Source organism: Danio rerio, chromosome 9, assembly GCF_049306965.1.
Source record: "Danio rerio strain Tuebingen ecotype United States chromosome 9, GRCz12tu, whole genome shotgun sequence".
In the NCBI taxonomy this organism is placed as follows: domain Eukaryota; kingdom Metazoa; phylum Chordata; class Actinopteri; order Cypriniformes; family Danionidae; genus Danio; species Danio rerio.
In genome coordinates this window covers 35,511,927-35,532,275 of record NC_133184.1, presented here as the reverse complement: position 1 = coordinate 35,532,275, position 20,349 = coordinate 35,511,927, and the positions used below count along the sequence as shown (strand labels likewise).

At 36.0% G+C, this 20,349-nt stretch overlaps 1 protein-coding gene across 7 annotated transcripts in view; it reads right to left on the bottom strand.

Annotated features, from left to right (window-relative positions):
* Window positions 1-20,349, bottom strand: part of kdm6a (lysine (K)-specific demethylase 6A) — a 74,064-nt gene that overhangs the window by 20,708 nt on the left and 33,007 nt on the right. For 3 of the 7 annotated variants that reach the window (XR_012385531.1, XM_073912895.1, XM_073912896.1), the window contains 10 exons: window positions 14,790-14,844; window positions 14,285-14,319; window positions 10,039-10,132; window positions 7,689-7,815; window positions 7,226-7,324; window positions 5,214-5,433; window positions 2,570-2,710; window positions 2,405-2,482; window positions 1,532-1,636; window positions 1,008-1,394 (listed from right to left, as the gene is read on the bottom strand). Coding sequence is in view for 6 of the 7 variants with exons in the window: in XM_073912895.1 (XP_073768996.1) it covers window positions 1,008-1,394; window positions 1,532-1,636; window positions 2,405-2,482; window positions 2,570-2,710; window positions 5,214-5,433; window positions 7,226-7,324; window positions 7,689-7,815; window positions 10,039-10,132; window positions 14,285-14,319; window positions 14,790-14,844 (1,341 nt within the window). In the remaining variant the exon portion in view is untranslated. Of the gene's footprint in view, window positions 1-1,007; window positions 1,395-1,531; window positions 1,637-2,404; window positions 2,483-2,569; window positions 2,711-4,825; window positions 4,961-5,213; window positions 5,434-7,225; window positions 7,325-7,688; window positions 7,816-10,038; window positions 10,133-14,284; window positions 14,320-14,789; window positions 14,845-16,957; window positions 17,040-20,349 lie in introns of those variants that run through there. The other 4 variants (XM_005167794.5, XM_005167795.5, XM_073912897.1 and 1 more) reach the window with 3 other exon arrangements.

Genomic DNA, 20,349 nt, shown 5'->3' with positions numbered 1-20,349 from the left:
GTATCCAAATTTTGATACCGTCAACCCTCCTCCTTATTTTACCCCAGTATCCGGTATTACCGGCGTAATAAAAAAAATGTATGACGTAAGGCTCAGACAGCGTCACAAAAAAATGTTAGAGAGAGAGAGAGAGAGAGAGAGAGAGAGAGAAGCACCTCTCCCTCTCTCTCTTACACGACAGTGAAAATAACAGCAGTGAAATAACGGCATCATGTAAAAATCATATCGCACGCACTTAAAGAGAACTTCCGCAAACAAAGCGATGAAGCAACATTCGCCACGTGCACTGACTTTAATAACAGATAGCTGATTGGCTATTGCAAGTTGACCTTTTTGTAGTTGTAATACCGCAAATTACAATTGAAATACTGAAATAAAGAAGTACAACACCATAAAACCTAGCAACAGCAATAAAAAAGAATTTAAATAATCATTAGATGTAGCATTACATGGACATCGCAAAAATAAAACCTGTGCAAAAATATAAGACCTAGAACTGCGAATTTACACTTTTTAAGGCCTTAAATTTCGAATTTTAAATTTTAGACTTTAAGACCCAGCGGGAATCCTGTGTGTATATGTGTATGTATGTGTGTGTATACACACACACACACACACACACACACACACACACACATCATTTTTTTTAACACATCTATAGTTAGGCTTAGCTTGAAGCGAAGTCCAAAAGTGAATAATTGATGTTATTTATTACTTAATTGTTTAAGCTACCTCACAGAACTGCTCTGTTTGTTAACAGAGTTTTTAAATGTTAAAATAAGGTGAATTAAATAAAAAATAAGGAACATCCTAGATTTGTTTCTTCGCTCTTCTTTATCCTTTTTTTTATGCATTACAGAAGTAGCGGATCAGGTTTCGGTTTCAGTAGATACTCGAAATAAAATGACTCTGACTAAAGTGCAAAAAAAGAACCTGATCGGGACATCCTTAGACTTGTATATCAGTCATAACATGACAAGAAATATGATCTTATGATCAAATCTCACCTGAGTGGAGTTGATGTGTTGGCTTTTCCACTGTTCATCATCCATGCTGCTGCTGGTGGGGGTTGTGCAGTTATGAGGTAGTGCGTTTTGCCGCAAGTAAGGCACATTTCCGTTGCTCCCCGATCCTGGGAGATGATTATTGCCCACAGAGACGGCATCTGTGTTACCCAGGGTACCAGCGGTGCTGCATGGGACGGGGCTCGCAGGGACAGGTCCGTTGGCTATTGGCTGAGCAGCGCATCGTGTGAGGGCAGAGGGTGTGCGAGACAGAGCGATGTGTGGATGGTGAGGGGAAGGTGTGGAATTAGAGTTTGTAGGCAGTGAAGAGTCGGCTACAGGACCGTTGGACACACTGGGTCGTATCTGACCCATGGCATTCAGCCTTGTCTGTTGGAGAAAGCAAGAGTTTTAGGCAAGACATCTTCAAGTGTATTAAAAGGCAAGAGAGACCAATGATGATTTGAATTCTTTTATAGCTTCTTACAGACCTTCTTATGTTTCAAGCCACAAATTATGATCCTTACCTGTTGATTCTGTTGCATTAGACTCAGTTGCTTTTCCAACTGTTCCAGCATCTGCAGCTGCACTGGCTTCAGATTGGCTCTGTTGTTCCGTAACTGTTCCAGGAGCTGGATAAACCATACGATAAAATGTGTGCTTGCCTCTAGATCTAATATAATGTGCTTTTACATAAGTACACCAAGTCAAAAGTTTTGAATAGTTAGGCTCACCAAAGCACTTATAATTTTCAAAAGCAATTTCGTTTTTCAAATATTTCAAAATGTAATTAATTCCTCTAATGGCAAAGCAGAATTTCCATCACCATTAGTTCCAGTGCCAGATGATCTCTCAGAAATCCTTTTAATATGCTGACCTGGTAATATTTCTTATTACATTTTTCAAAACTGATGTTCTGCAAAAGATTTTTTTCTTTTTTTTTTACTGGAAACCTTTAGAAACAATGACAAATGGCATGCTCAACCAGCTAAACATGCATTTATACAATAAAAAGCACTAATTCAGGAAAATGTTAATTCTTATATATCCTAAACTTTTGATGCATTATGATTTTCACAAAAATATTAAGTATCAATAACTTTGATAAGCCGTTCAAAAAATGAATAAATAAAGATATGTATGAGCGTTTTTGAGCAGAAAGTTTTAATTTTCTGAAGGATCATGTGACACCAAAGACTAGAAAATATATTTTGGATCACAGAAATACATATACATTTTTAAATAGTCGAAAAGAATAAAGTTATTTCAAACGTAACCAATATTTCACACTGTTTTTAGATCAAACAAATGCAGCTTTATTCACCAGCAACATACATAAAGCACTAAAATTTTACAGATGAGCAACAGCCAGAAATAGCAATAAAATTGTATCTACCAACCTGAAGTTTCTGTGGGGTTAAACTCCAGTTGGAGATCTGATGATGACCTGGATCATTTGTCCAGGAATCTGATGAATTCTGAGGTTAAGACCAGAAAGCGATAAATAATTAACCAATTCTTGATATGTAACAGATTGAACTAACATAAAAGTTGTTCTTCAGTACCCTGGCTGGACTAGTGGTCCTCTTTTTCTTGGCCGGGCTGGACTGGTCTTCTGTCTGGCCAGAGAGCACATGAGGAGGAAGAGACTGGCTTGGGATTTGAGACTGGGCTTCATTGCTCTGATGAGCTTTGCAGGTGGTTTGCTATAGGCAACAGATACAGAATTGCAGCTTGCATGAACACTTAACTTTAGTAATCTAATTAGTTTCTTTTTAATACTGCTTGAGGACAAACATCAATTCTGACTTGGTGCAAGTTCACCCAAAAATAAAAATTCTGTTGTTACTCAATCTTGTTGTTCCCAATTAAAGGCCTTCATCTGCCTTCAGAACTCAAATGAAGACATTTAGGTGAAATATGAGAGCTCCCTTATCCTCCGTAGTCAGGCAGGTTTCTGGAAGGTTTTAAAGTCCAGAAAAATACCCAAAACATCCTCAAAACTGACCATGTACCTTCAGAGGTAAAAATGTAAAATCTTACTAACCTACGAGAATACTTTAAAGAATACATAACAAAAAACAACAACAACTCAATTCAGTTTTTTTTCTTCAGTGTGAGTATAAGGTGCACGTTCATGTGTTAATCACACCTCTGACAAATTAACTAAGATGGGACCCTGCATTGCTTTAAATACAGAAAGCTGATATACATCACTGCAGTGCACATGAACATGCACAATATACTGACACCGAGGAAAAGATACTGTTGTATAAATTCATATTTGTTTTATGCGCACACTAAAGTATTCTTATAGCTTGAATATATTTAGATTGAATCACTTAAGGCGTTTGGTTTTTTTTTTTTTCTGGACTTTAAAACCCTTCAGAACCATGCTGCATTTATGAAGGATGAGGGAGCTCTCAGTTTTTCCCTAAAATACCATAAATTGTACTCCGAAGAAAAACAAAGGTCTCAGGAGTTTGGAAAGACATGAGGATGATTAATTAATAACATAATTTTGTTTTTTGGGGGGGTGAACCAACACCTCACCCAAACAAACAGCTCCCTAATAAAAGATGCAAAAGGACAAGACAAGAGAAAGCATATGCCACAATTCTCATTCAAATATGTGTGTTAAATATATGATGTACATATAAATAAGTACTATATTTAAATGGTCCCCCAAAATTAGTGAGCAGTATGTTGAAACAAAGGATGATGTGTGCTGATGAGTGCTATGGTCTAATGAACTGGAGGAAATAACTTTAAACCTTAACAGTTTAAGATTATTCTCCAGAATCAATGTTATCAATAACATTGTTCTGCATGACTGGGAATTAAGGACCTTTTAAAAGGTACTTAATCATGAAGTCAGGCCTTAACCACACACTTTGAGGTTTCATTAAAGGAATGTTACGGGATTGACAAGTTAGGATCAATGGACAACATTGGTTACATAACTGATTGTATTTATAAATCTGTGGTTTTCGAAAGTCTGTGCTGATTAGCAATGGTCCAATTTACTTGATTAAAATCATGAAAAACATGTAAACTGTCCAATCTTTATATTTTTAATTATACTTTTAAGTATATTTTTAAAAGAATGTACTTGCTAAACAAAAACTACATACCCACAAAATGTCATTAGTGGTGTGTATGTGGTGACCCATAATACAGTAGTCAACACTTGAAGACGATCAAAAAAGTTTTTCAAAAATGGGTGTTAATGACTTCATGAAAGATTTTCAGCCACTTCAAATGTTGACTACTGTATATTAGACCATTAAATAAAAACAGACAGCCAAAATACATTTAAAAACTGTGTAGTTGGATTAACTTGCAGTTATCCATAACCAAAATAGAGGTGCATCATCATGCATATGGCATTCATAAAAACAGAGATGTATTTTTGATGACTGTGATGATGATTTTTGGCTGGTTTTTAAATCGCTGGATATTATAAGTAATGTTTAGTTAAAAAAACTATGGTGTATATAATATTTAAAGATTTTCTGGCTATACTATTCAAACAGGTATTCAAGTATATTTATTGCCTGTCTCTGAATTATTTTCATTGTAAAGTAAAAATGCTACTGTAAATGGAACATTTATTTGAAAACAAAGCTTTACTAAACTTGTTTAAACATTTCTGAGGTAGATATGCCACAAATGGTGTCAAGCTCAACCTGTACAGTACCCAAAACATTCCTTTAAAATGCCAAAATGTTCAAACTAGCACTACCAAATCATTGTTATGAGTCTAAACCATTGAATGGTGCAAGGGTTTCTACAGGCTTGTCTAGCTGATCTGTTCTCACCTGTTGGGTCGTGTTGAGCGCTCCCTGTCTGGAGGTGAGCTCTGCTGGGATTGGTAGGCTCCACGCCTCCTCAATACTAGGGAGCATTTTACTTTTACTTGGTAAACTACCTTGCTGAAGATTACACAACTGAGCCTAGAAAAAGATTGCGCAGAGAACATGTTCAAAGCCTGTTTTGGCTAAGCTTGAGTCAATGCAATGGTGATGCATCAAAACACAGATGAAAATGACACTCATATCATTCTCCATGTATAGACACAGGGACGTGATTCAACTAAAATTATGTTCACAATCTTCCCAAAACAAAACAGTAACACAAAGACAGGCACATTGAAATGAAACGTGTACACTTCCACTTCTGGTAAGGTCTTGTTCGAGCACTTTATACCTGGAGGCATTTGATGCGAGCAGTTAGAGCTGGGATGTTACTGCAGGACTTGCTGCACGTGGCATTGATGTAGCACTTGATGGCATCCTGTGGCTGGTTACAGGACTCGTAGAGCGTGCCCAGGTCCATCCAGGCAGCCGCATGGCTGTGGTCCAGCTGTACTGCACAGATATATGCCTGCAGTGCGTCCATCGGCTGGTTCTGCTGCTGATACAACACACTGTGGATGCAAGCACAGTAGAGACAAGAGCTTAAAAAAGAAAAGCAAACAGCCCGTTTCTAACAAGCAACAACTCCTATCTTTTTAATTAGACACTTGGACAAAAGAACTCACACATGAGTTCATTTGTCTAACTTTGACTGGTATGCCATCATAAATGGTGAAAATAACCCATAAGGCATTTATAAGGCTAAATGTGACGTAAATGAAGTCCTCTTTCACGACAGACCAACTACATTATTGTTAAATAGAGAAAACATTTACAAGGGACCTTATTTTTGAAAGAAAAAAAAAAAAAAAAAAAATCACCAAATTTGATAACTTATTAGGCAATTGTTGCTATCCATGAATTTTCAAATGTACTTTTTACGAGGCTAGAAAAATCACCAAGCTCTACATTATGATTATTATTATTAGTAGTAGTAGTTGTATTACTATATTAATAATAATAATAATTATTATTATTATTATTTATTTATTTATTTTTAATTGTTCAATATTCAAACGGGCAAATTGTGAAAGTTGAGCAAATCTGAGGAAAGTTAAATGTGCTGCTCAGTTTTTTATTTGCGTAATAAATGACAATATGCTACCGTTTTTAATTTAAAAAAATCCTTATTATATATGTATCAAACTAATGACAGATTAATACATTTGTAACTTAAAAATAAGCATTTTTTTTCTCTAAACCTTTAGGAAATGTTTTAGTATCAAAAAGTGTGGTTATGATGACCATCCAGCAAGCTAATCCAGCTAAAATCAGTGCTTAAAATGCCACTAAATGCAGTATTTAACCTCATAATTCAATAGAAAAATCAAGTGAATAACTGCAAAAAGGTCCATTTTTTAGAAAAAGAAGAACCACTCCTTTCACCAGGCTGGCTACGAGCCTGTAAAATCCTTTTAACATCTTTTAAGCATTCCAATATGAAAAAAAAATTCTCTTGGGTGTGTGTTTATTTGTATAAAAAAATTGCTACTGTCTTTGTAGAACTACTTAAGTGTCATAATTTCTTTTTACATTCTACATTTTACATGGGTTTTTACAATTCAGTGTCTGTTTAAACACCTAAAAACAAGAGACTTTGAGAGCAACGACATCATGAACATAGTACCATGTTTATGAGATTGCAGATTAATGGCAAGCACAAACAAACAGAGCATGGAGTACCTGGTAGCGCTCAAGTGTTTCCTGATGCTCTGTCGGTAAATCCATAACACTTGCGAATACACTTAACAATAAAACCAAAAGCAGAGACATATCTTACACAGCAAACTACACATAGACAGGAGCACCAAACCACCAATGGCATGTTGTCACTTACAGGTAGTTTACAACCAAGGTGACAGTGCTAAATAATACCCTGACATTTATATACATAATACAGCACATTTACCTTTTTGCAGATGTGGATTGTTAAAAAAAAAAAAAAAAAAAAAAGCTAGTGTAAAAGGGAATTTTTTTTCAAAACACAAGACAAAGATCTTTCAGCCTTTGGCTACTTCTTTGTTGTGCAAACATTTATTTCATTCTTACTTTCGTTCTATGAATGGAGATAAAAAGAGGAGTACAGCTCTGGGGTGCAGGCGAATGCTTCAGCTTAAATATTTAGAAACAAGAGGGTTTCTTTTTCTCCACTTAGAGCAACAGAAACCCACAGCCTCAGTCCCACATGACCCCCTTTACACCCAACTACCAAAACGACATGGAAGTTTCATTTTATCATAATACATCATTGTACTTAAGCAAAGAGTGTCAAATCATATAAAAAAACTATCATTAAAAGCTTACCCGATTGAGCACCATGTATCTGCACTGGCCTCAGACTTATCAATAGACTGTCGGTAAGATATGAAGGCATCTTGAACCTTCCCAATACTTGAGTAGCACCTGGAAGATAAACGAAAACACCAAATATAGAGACTTTTAGGAAAGTTACAGAGCTTAAATTTGAGATAATGACCAAAGCATCATACACTGGGTTCAAGATATATACTTTTAATCAGTCTGTGCCATACTTTTACAGTTTGAGATCAGGGAAATAAAAAACAACTTACAAAATGTACTAACTTGTTGTAACGAACTACTTTAGGACATCAGCAAAAATGTTTTCAAACAACAGATAAACACTAACTGTAATATTCAGATTAATGCATAAAAAATAATATAATATAATATAATATAATATAATATAATCAGTTATATAGTAACATCAGGTAAAAAACATTACTACACAAGATAAATATTTTCTTACCTGCCCAGGAAGTACCAAGACTGTCCAGAATTGGGGTCTGCTTCTAGGGATTTCTGCAGACACTGAATAGCATAGCTGTTCTTGTTTGCTTTATCTCCCAACTGTTCGACCGTGTGATGCATCCAGCCTGAGGGAGCAGCGGGAAACATGAGGATTAAATCAAAAACACCATTCTCAACAACATATCTGAAACGCCATCAATAGCTGAACATTCTCTGCTCTACCACTAAGCCACATTCTGCGCTGTGCAGGCTTTTACACCAGCACTCAAATAGTGGGCAAATGGTTTTCGCTCCCTGTCTTCAGGGTAGGTTGGGGAGGTGAGGTGGAGTTGGTAAGATTGGGGGCTGGGATGGTTTCTACAACCACCAGCAGCTTCAAAAGGTCCCAGCAGAGATAGCTTCGAACAAACAGCCCCTTTTCCTCACTATTCCCACCCAGCCAGAAGTTGTTAAGGAGAACTAGACAGTGTGCAGACAAAGAACTTCCCCCATGTGGCTTGGCTTCTCCTAGGCACTGATCCCAAGCAAGCTCTTAACACCTGTGGCAAGCGCCTGCACTCGGGACCGGTTACTACAGCAACCAGACCATTGCCGACAATTGCAGGGGTTTTATGGCAGAACATTTTTTTTCCAGAGTGGTCAAAATAAAGAAGCTCTGTGTGATGAGGAGTAAGTGTTTGTGAATACACAACACACCACTAATAATAATACATTTACGAATAATTCCATTGCATTACTCATTGATTAGTTCTAGCCAAAGTACCTTAGAGATAGCCACATCCTGGAATGCACCTTCCCTGGTGCCACATCTTAATTTATGAATCGTCCTTAGTCTAACCACTCCACAGCATCCCTAAAGCAATCCGCACATTTATCATTAGCACTTAGCAAAGTGTACACCTTGGAGAACCTTGGGGCAATTAGAAACCCTGGATTGTGCATGAGGAGATGATGTTATTGAAAACATCACTAGACTAATTTGAGTAAAAGGCATGAACAATTATCTAACCTGAAAGTTGTTATATAATTATTCTTAAACCTGTATGACAACAGTAAAAAGGTAAATAGTTTGACATTGCATTTCAAAACATGCCTTGTAATAGGGTTGGGCCGGTAAACGATATTATATAGAATCGCAATAAAATGTATGTCAATAACAATGATAAGCTCTGGACTTTTTACTCTATATTGATCTAAGAGCCAATCACACAGCAGAAATGTGCAACAATGGGAATCCAAATATTAATCACCCACCGAAAATAGGTCATGCTATTTAATGGACCCTCTCATTTTTGTGGCTTCAGTCATTGCTGAGATGCTCTTTTTAATACGGCAGCTTAACAAATGATATAGATAAGAACAATATATAGTTATTGTTCAATATGGAAAATAATTAATCAAAATTGCATTTTTCCATATTGCCCAGCACTACCTTGTAAATATATCCAAACATCAAAAACAAAAGTTCTTAAAAATCTGCTTAAAAGGCGTTCAAACTGTATGCTAAATGGCAAATTCCTTGACTTCAACTGACTAAAAAGCTGAATTTACATGACATCTAAATGCATGGAAAAACAGCCCACTGTTGTGCTTGTAAATGAATAAAATACTGTTAAAATATTAAAAAGGATTTTAGATTGAATATCCTTCTGCATTACTTTAATAGCCGACATGAGAAAAAAAAACATATATTTGAATATATCAAATATATTTGGATCCTTTAAAGTGCTCTCTTCCATATTTGATCACTCAATAGTAATTTTACAATGTTTAGATTTTGTTTTTCTGTTGTCTGTTTTAAAATTCAAGTATTTGTGCATTTTTACTTCAAGTATTTGAAGTGGTCATTTTGAAGCCAAAGCTCTGATAGATTGAACACTACAATTTGAATCAACAAACATATATCCTTTATATTCCATGACTAAGACAAAAAATGCCATTTATGATTTAATTTATATTTATTATTCTTATAATTAATTAACATTCATAAATGTCTACTCCATGCATTTCTGAAATTCCTTGATCTGAGCTATTTGTTGAATAGATGAAGGCTAAAATTACACAGCAAACGCCACATCTACACAAGAAACTCAAAAGTAAAGTCTAGTTTCCCACGGGTCTGAGGATGAATGAATTTCTCAACTTATCCAGATGTTTCTGATTGCAGGATAAGGTTTTTACAGAAAACCATTTCATGAACACTGCAACCACTTGGTGTAATCCCCATTTAATTAAATATTTAATAGCTGAGCATAAGCAGCAAAAAATCATAACTTTCATGACTTTTCCAGCCTTATAATGATCGTCTCAACTATGTGAAGTAGAAATGTGGCTATACTCGCACTCACCTAATTGTTGGAGCGTAGTTGCCTTCACCTGTGCAGGGAGATTTTCTGTTTGTAACAGACTCTCGTAAGCTTCCTTTGCGATGCGGTATTTCTTCTGCAAACAGACAGAAAGGGGAGAGATGTTTTAATGGACAAAAGGGTCAGTGCTTTTACGGCCCCTCCGGGTGAACACAAAGGGCCCCGTCAGAGTGACCACAATGTACGCTCTCAGGAAGAGAGGAAGCACATTGGACACTGACCAGGCCAGACAGGAGGAGACAGACAAACACACAGACAGACGCAGGGGGAGGGTCAGTGCAGGCCAGACCAGACTTAACAAGTCAGACAAACACAGACATGTTCTGTATCAGTGCAACTTGAGAAGCCCTCTCAGAATAAGTGTTTGTTTTTCTTAGCGACCTTGACACAGATCTTTGTTGGAGCTGATTGCTGACCACCATTGGTAACTGACCAAAGCAATATGACTCCAAACACGAATAGGCTAACAAACATGAAAGCAATCTCATCTTTGTGTGGGGGACAATAAAATCAACCCATTGTAAAACCTAGTCCCTGCCTGGCAGGTTAGAGGTTTGACAGAAAAAAAGATGTACATTTATATTATTTTCAAATTAAATCTAACAGTTCTAGTTGAACAAAAGGACTGAATGAGGGACAATGTCACTCATCACACAGACTTGGTTAAGGTAAGCTGAAGCAAAAATTGGAAGGTAGAGTAGAGACCGCTTGGCTGAACACACACAAGGTTTTAGGTGTCACCCAAAAAGTAAATCCATCAATCAAGTGTTTATATTTAGGCAGGGGAAATTAACTGAGCAAAAGAAAAGCCAAGCACCAAAAAAACACCCTGTCAACTCTACGACCTGCTACTTTTCCCAAGCAGTCATTTATGACATAAAAAACCCAACTTTTAAATAGGACTTCAAAAACTTCTGGAATCCTACTTCTTTGGTCTGTAGAATTTATTTATTTATATATTTTTTTACAAATTTTAGTGAAGAATTAGAAATTGTAAGATGTACAGTGCTCAGCATAATGGAGTACACTCCATTTTAAAAATGAATATTTGTATCCATTTCTCAGTGAATATAGGCAATGTATTTTGGTGCGTTTAAACAAAACAGATTAATTAAACATATATTTATTCAAATAATATTTTAGTCACCAAACATATTTAGAAATTGATAGATAATACCATTAAATTCAAGCAAAATATTATTAAAAAAAAAAAGTTTTAAAAACTACAAAATTTCAACTAAATTTTTTTTCCCTCTTTTTAAAAATTGTATTTAATATTTTTCTATAACATAAATTTGGGTGTACTAGTTTTTGGATGAGCTCCAGATCTGGCTTCAGTACCCATTAATCTAAGGTATATGCACAAATATATAATGAATAGATTTCTAATGAAAATACTAATTTAAAAGATTTTCATACCTATCGACTGTCTGCTTTGCTCCAAAGTGGTTACAATGATGCAATTACCTTTTGGTTTTGGTTCATTTTTTATAAGGCAAAACATACAAACATTTCTTGCATACAAGTAAACTTTGATCTGACTGCTCATAGAATATCTCTATTGTCTGGGTATTCTGCTCGTATCAATCACTCATCAGCACTGATAAACAGCAGCTCCGTGTGCTTATCGTCTCTTTTGTTATATTATTTTATCCTTTTGAGCAGCAGTCAAGGCTGTGTGTTCTAAACAGTCATTTTGAAAGGTCTTCTTTTAACTAAATTTTCATTCAGAACTTCACAGTCTTTGCTCCAGGTTCACTCATGAGTTAATTCATAGAGGCATTAGACAAACAACAATGGCTTTTTTTCAACAACTCATTATGCTGTGTTCACACCAGGCGCAGAACGCATGGATAAATTGCACTATTCCCGTGTAAACAGGCGTGTAAACATTTGAGTTTCTTTCATTACTCGCTTCATTCGCGCATCAAAATCCGCTTGATTCGCGCATCAAATTCACTTCAAAACAGACGCGGATTCGCTTCATGGGTAGGGCTTCTGTCTGCCCGGTGACTGTGGCTTCAATGCTAAATGACTAACATGGCGTTTATTGAGAAAATAGCTGTGTTTATGTGCTTTGTGATGGCTGAAAAACAGCATCGATAGGTTGGGGGCTCTGTCTGAGTCCACTAGATCCTTTCAGAGGTGGACCCAGCTCTGTGAGCTCATAACTCCTCCAGAAAATAAACCTGAATGATGGAAGCTTTCAGTGGTGCTTCCGACTGAGCCAAGCCCAGTTTGATGAACTGTTGTTGGTGTGTGCAAGAGCATTTTTCCACGGGTCACCAACAACAGGCGCTACTTCATAATAACACACCCACAAGAGCAAGCTCCTAATTGGTTATTGTGGCGCGAATGTCCGCTGAAGTTCAGATATTCAAACTTGAGCAATTCGTGCGAAACGCGCATTAAGCGCATCAAACGCTCAATTTGTGCCATTCACACGTATCGTGTCTGGTGTGAACACAGCATTAGACATTTTGACAAAGCCTAGCTTGTTCATCCGTTGAGTCAGATTGCTTGCTCACCACAAGTGAACTGCTTCCGAGTTAGTTTTAAAGTGGGCCAAAACCACCTTGTTTATGGATTTCATGCAGATCCTTTGGGCATACGCCCAAATAAACAGAGCTAAAGGAGAAATAGAATCAGAAACAAAAAGCCATAGAGATGTAACAATTCACTGTAAGTCGGTTGAAAATAGATTAAAATATGTGACGATTCAAACTAGTACAAAAGTAATATCAATCACGATGTGCATTTTGAACAGAGGGGGCGCTGTGTTTACTGTCGCAAACTCGCTTTACCTGCACATCAGTGGCGAGGAAGAGGTGGGGCGGCAGACAAACAAACTGTGTGCAAATATTTACTTGCACGAACAGAACAACGAATATGATGCAGCACAGTGAAAAACTACTATATGCAAAAAGCTATTAATAGGTCAAACCACACAAAGCGCAGCATTGGCAGCTCTGCTTGCTTCGACGAGTGCTACGAAGATTGCACAGCGCATCAGTATTTTCATAACAAAAGTGTGAAGATGTTTTTCAGACTGTAAGCGAAAGCAGTGCTGTTGCAGAACCAGCTATTAGATTGTTCTATTTTTACCCACTCTTTTTCAATTTTGTTTATGCCTATTTTATTAATTGCTTAATATATCGTTTATTATAATCAACATTTTATGTCCCCAGGAGCAGAGGGGGCTATTGACCTCCTTCGTACACACTACTCTTTGGTTTGGGAAAGGCTTTCCTCTCCACATCAGCCATCTCAGTCCCCAGTGAAAGAGTTTTATCACCAGCAGGCAACATTGTAAATGTGCAAAGATCTCAGCTTATACCAGAAAACAGATATGCTGATATTTCTTAAAAAAAAAAAAAAAAAAATTGTAAAATGCCAGCAGAGTAACAGTTTTAGTTTGTTTGTATTAAAGAGTCTCCTTTATTGCGCATTTTTTATTTGAAATTCCTTTTAAATTTGCAATGTAGCTGCACAAATGTTTAGTTTGTTTATATTTAAGAGTCTTCTTTAGTTTGTATTATTTATTTTTTTATTTGTAAATTGCTTTAAAATTTCATTGTTGCATTGCGGCGAATAGTTGCATCCCTAGAAAGTCGGTGTTAAAAAAGCACCTTTGGTCATAGTCATTTTGACTAAAAAACTTTTGAGTTATATCAATATGTTAGCTATTTGTTGTTTATTTGAAGGAGGGTATAAATTCAGTGATTATACACATTATTCGATAGACCGGTTTCTGTGCATGCTTTAGGTGTGCAAGTGAACTAATACCATGCCAAACAGAGACCTTTTAGGGTGTTTAGCTCATTTGAAATGCAGCTATTTGCTTGGCAGATATTGACATTTGGGGGAGATTAAATAAACAATATAAAACATATGAAACTATTTCTTTATACATTTAATAACAAATGTTTTACCAATTGTTTCACCAATTCCATAAAATGATAGGTAGCAACATTATTATTAGCCCATTTTTTATTTTAATATTGGGTCTATAAAAATAAGTGAAAAATCAATCATCGTTCAGTTGTTCAATTTAAACATGCATACAAACAGCAACTATATGAAAAAAAAAAAAAAAACATTTCAACATGCCACTGCTGAGGTCTATAATCACAAAAAGCATTCAGAACATTTCACCCCAAAACACGAGTATCAGTGAAACTTCCTTTAAGCATCTTTAACAAATCATTATAAAAAGGGGAACACTCACCTGAATTTCATATACATGAGCAATGTGGAACTGAACTGTGGAAACAAAAAGAGGAACTGATTAATACTGTAAATCCCTTTTCTGATGGAAACAGTATGTCCAAATCTGATAGAGTAAAAAATTAAACCGGCGTTTCTTTGTCTTCACGGCATGAGCATTAATAAGCTCACAAGCATACAGACACCAGGAAGAAGTATATTAGCTTGCCCTTTGTGCACTTCAAGCATATCATTGCTGCCCGTATGCAAGGCAACACACAGCTGAATCCAGTCATGCAGTTTCCCTGGCAACTGCAGTCTCAGGCAGGATGGAAATGGTACAGGGAAAAATCTAATTGAGGAAACACTCAGCAAAAGGCAAGACAACCTTTTTCCTTTGAAATCACCTCTCAAAGAGACAATTCATCTTTGCTGGTTAAAAACGCTCATGGATACAATGCAAGTTCCTAAAAAAAAATGATGTTTAATAAAAAAATAAGAGGGAACATTTTTATGATGGTACTTACTTTCAGCTTTGGACAAAGTGCAGGGTGTGGAGTCAATCAATGCCAGCTGAAAATGCTGCAAGGCAAGGTGAAGCTTGATTAGACTGGAAATGGTTAATAACAGTTACAGAAATTGGGTATTTTGATATACTAAATCATTAATCTGAGGTCCAACAGATATGCACAAATTAATTTTGGCATCCAAATACCATACCAACATAATGATCCAAAAAAAGAAACTGGCTGCAGTGAAAAATGCTTTTTACTCCATCCAATGCTGTTATACCTCCTAAAAAATAAATCTGCTGCCTCTAATAATATGGAAAGAGCCATATGGGAATAATAACGCAAACCTTCATCATTATAACTCCATTAAAAACACATTCAACGAAATTCAGCTAAATGAAAATAAAATGCTATTAAAGAATGGAAAGAGAACTTGTGGACATGCATCGATCACCGTTTTCCCAAAACAACCTCAATCACTATTCCATCCATCAAAGTACCCAGAGCCTCCACATTCAGTGAGACGATGATTATTAGACATTTGGATGTTGGCCATAGACTTTTATGACCACCAGATGTGTTAAAAAAAATAGTTTGAAACCATTCAGAAAATAACTATATATTCACTAGCTGCCAATGTTTTACATTCATTATTATGGGTGAATCTCACAAAACGTGTCATATTCGCAGGCTATAAGACAATTTTGTACAAACAAGGCCTAAATATACCAAACAATAGAGTATTGTAATGCTTGTAATTTTTAAATAAATAATATCTATATTACTAAAAATATATAAAACAAACAATTAAATGTAATAAAATAAATATTTATAATATTTAAATAAGTATAAATACATTATGAATGAAATTTTAGACTCATAAAGGGCTAAACACCTAGGAATTTTTCAAACTGCCCAGATGAAAAAGAGTTTTATTTGCCCTATCAAAAAAATTATAAGAATTTAAAACATTTAATAATATAATAACAATTGAATAATACACTTTTTAAACATTTTTCAAAATATATTGTAAATATTGTGCAGGCAAGCCCTACTTGTATCCAAACTAAGAACTGTTCAAAAAAGATTTAAGACCTACAACACAAATATTTAAGTAAATTTAAGACTTAAAGGCATTACATTTTTATTTTAGACATTTCAGACATTTTCTAAACAACTAAATTCAATGCAGCATAAGTAAGTTTTTTTTGTATATTTTTTTTTTTGCTGTGCTACAGAATACCACCATATTTAAAGCATAAACCTTTTTTGTGTCATGTCAAACAGCAATTTTTCTGTAATGAATATATTTTTAAATATAAAATTATTTTATTATTTTTGCATATATACACACACACACGCACAAAAAAACAAAGGTAAAAATTAAAATAAAAGTAAAAGTACTGCAATTTTTAACTGATTTATAGCAACAATTCAGAAAAAATGGGATTATAAATAGTTTAACACAAAAGCAATGGCAAGATGAATTACTCTAATGAGATGGAGAAAAATGCCTTTAATTCATTACTAAAAGCTCTAACTCTTATAGCTACTGAAGTGCTTTGCCTTATGAGATAAAATGCAGCAGCAAGGTCAGCTGGATGTGATCCTGCAGTCATTGAGACAGTTAGTGTTGTACAATAAAATATGGCGAGGCACAGAAACCACTCTGTGAGCAGCATGATCCCAACACTAATCACAACCCTTTTGACAATCCCAGGCATGAAAAACCACCAGCTGTTCAGGTTACCAAGAAACCAGCTCAAAAGCAAACCCTTTTTACCTTTTTAAATAAAGCACCAAACATGTCTTAGCATAGAGGTAGTTTAGGGAAATCCATCCACCTGCATAGCAACAACTGAGGAACATGGCCATGCATTACAATGTCCTGATGTCCAGCGTGTAGGATGTTCAATAGTCGACCGTTCCAACCTGCCTGTCCAATATATAATGCATTCACTGGAGTTTAAATACAATTACTAAAACAGATACCAAACTAATTTTTTTCCAGGATAAGCCCAAAACAGTCACCAATAGAGAATATTGCCATGGACTAGCATTCAAAGTCAAAAATCTCAGTGCATACATGCCAATAAATAATTTGAAACAAATAAAACGTACAAACACACACCTATCTGCTTCATACAGACATCCTGCAACAAACAAAAATGTGGATTACTGACCATAGCATGTCTTTTGTGCTGAGCTGGTCTCCATTGACCAACTGCTTCCTACATGTTCGCTCGCTCTCTATGGCTCTCGACTGGCAAGTAGATATTGCTGCAGGATTACCAGTGTGTCTCTCTCTAATACTGATTACTATTCAGGAGAGAGCAGCGGCAGCAGCTGAGAGATGACACGCTGCTCTCCGCTTCTCCCTCTCTCACTTGTTACCGCTAGGCATTTTTCATCACGCACATAACATAAGCCTGCTGTTAGGCTTCTCACTCTCTGCAGGACGGGATGACAGAAGTGGACAGGGAAAAACAAACATGTGAAATGCAGAAGAGGACACTTTTCGGTTCATTGCAACAGTAGGCATTACAACAGTTCTAATAATGGAGACAACACACTTTAAGGATGTGCTCTGCATGGGAAAAAATGCTTGACAGTGCAGTAAAACAAAAAAGATGCACCGAGTCAATTTTACCTCTGCACGAGCATCTAAAGACATTTTAATGTGAACAGACACACTGCATCGGCCGTATGTGTCATTGGGAACTCTGCCATCTAGGATCATTAAAATCATCTAAGATCAGTGAGAATTTTGGATCAATAATGTTTTTATTTAACAAAATGAATACATTTATTTTAGGGATATAATGATAGATGTATGTCACAATTCTATACAAATCATAATAAAATCAGTAGAATAAACTTCTACTGTTGCAGCAAATGTCACAAGCAGCAAACTGTGCCTAGGGACTTAAAATAGGTCGAGTAATTTTAAAATACACATACAAACGTCCTCTTGCCTCCCTGACTGTAGTACACTACTTATGCACGTGCCTCACCGCTGTCAAAATCGTATGCTACCAAGATGCATTTCTCTCCTTCCTCACCATAGGATGCTGCTCTTATAAGAGTCCCTCCTCCACCGTACATGGTTTCCACTTTAAGTCAACTGTCAAATTCCCTGACTTTTGCTTATAAAAAGCTGAAAGGAAGAACTGAAAGGAAAAACAGGCTGTTGATGTGCTTGTGTATTAATAATTAATTACTTATTATTGAATAATTAAATAATTAATAATTATATTTTATTTAATTAATAATTATAAATAATTAATTATTATTGAAATAATACATTTAAATAATAATAAGATATATCATTATTAAATGGTTTTAGTTTGAAAATGTTGAATAATTAAGCATTATATTCAATATTATACAGTAATGAGACAGTAATGAATTCTCATGCTGTACTCACACTGTGAATGCAGGCATTTTCTGGATCTCGTATGGGGCGGTTATACCAGACGCGGCTTGCGCATAAATAGACGCGTGAACATTTGTTTACTTGCTTCATTTGCAAGGGATCTGTCTGCCCGGTGACTAGTCTCCTTGCTAATGGCTAACATGGATTTTATTGAGAAAGCAGCTGTGCTTTGTGCTTTAGGTAGACGGAAAACAGCGTAGATTCGTTCTGCGCCGTGTTTGAGTCCACTATATCCTTTCAGAGGTGCACCCAGCTCTGGGAGTTCAAAAACCCCTCCAGAAACTATAACTGGATGATGGAAGCTTTCAGCAGTACTTCCGACTGAGCCAAACCCAATTTGGCTACAGCCAAAAAAAAAAGCACTACAGCATGTATATTTGCATCTTCGCTATCCACAGTGGTGTGAACCCACCGTTACAGGCAAGCACTCAAATTCTCTCATGCTCGATATGAATCAATCGCTCTTTTGTACATCCATGTTCCCTACAGTATATGTGAATCATAAATCTGCCATCATATAAAGCTACCATCTTACTTCAGATGAGCTGGATTTGGATTTACATGGCAGATTTAAGGTCATTTTTGGTGATATTTTAAGGAAACTGGCTTAACATTGAGTGACAGACATCTTTCAGGTTTCATATAAAACATATATTCAAATTTCAGTTTGAAAGATGAATAACTTAAGATTTAACTTAAGATTTGCTTTAAAAACAATATGAATGTAATTAGACTGTTTACACTGGGTAAATAACTTACAAAAACAGTAAGCAGAGTCTTAAATAAAGTTACAGCTAAAGCATATTTCGATATAATAATGTTTTATTCATATAAAAATGAAAATAAAAATGACAATTTTCCACACAATGACAGGTTTCTTTCAGGCAGAAAGATTTCTCAAGTCAATGCTCCATCTACAGCACAGACAGACACATGGACTGAAGGAGGCAGGTTTGAAATACTTATATAGAACTAAAAATGTTCAAATACAGAAAATTGGACACAGCATTCATACTATGTTTCTATTTTGGGCCAATTTAATTATTCATGGACAAAATGCAAGACATGCTTTCTGAAAACTTATGCTTAATAGCAACTAATTTTAAATTTTGCAACAATTTTAAGTAAAAACTAAAATTATAATAAACATGCAACTATAATGTCGAAAACAAAATATCCATAAATACTAAGTGCATTCATATCAACACTGACTAACTCATCAAACTTAAATGCAAAAAGCACAGTACAAATATAGCCGTTTATCGAAGTCAATAAGGATGACACCACAGTAAACAAGGCAGGGCGTTTTAAAAGAGATTTCCGATGCATAATACTGAAGATACAAAGTTGATCCACCCCATTGTCTCCTATGGTAGATACTCACCAAAGGATTCTCTTCAGGACTGCAGGGCTGAACTGGAGAGAGTGCAGCAAGAGTAAAGAGATCACTGCTGCCTGCCCTCAGAACTGCCTCTTTGTTCCCGAAAGTGGGACACACAGGGAGATGGTGAGCATTGAGTTGGCTGGACACCAGACCCTGCCACCCCTACCCCAGAGCAAGAGGACGTGCTGCACGTGCATTTTCTGCCACTTATAAGCACTCACTCACTCACTCACTCACTCACTCTGGTTCCCAACACTCTGTTACTGTAAAGTAAGGAATGGCTGAGACAGTCTAATGATCTGCATTCACATACGTTCAGTCTCTGCAGCTAAATCCAAGAACCACCTACACTGACAGGGAGATTCAATTTGATATGCGGGATTTATTGTGGAGGATAAAATTAAAATTGGCAGTTGTCTGTAAGCAGACACTTCACAACAACAACAACAACAAAATCTAGATAGTTTAAAAGCTTTTACTGTATGAAGGCACAAATTGTGGGTCTTGCTTTTTTTTTTTATTAATGCTGGGCAAATTAACATCATTAAATCGCATTAATGCATTCATTAATGCCAACAATTATTTTATCCCTCATTAAGGCAGTTGCTTTTTATTTAATTAGTTGTTTGCACGTTTGTTGTTTACTGGCTTTAAATAAACATACCAGGAAGCCAAAGGTCACAAGAGGTTGGGTGGTCAATTAGTATTGGCTTGGGGAAAAAATCATCACACTTCTCAACCAATGAAAACATTTG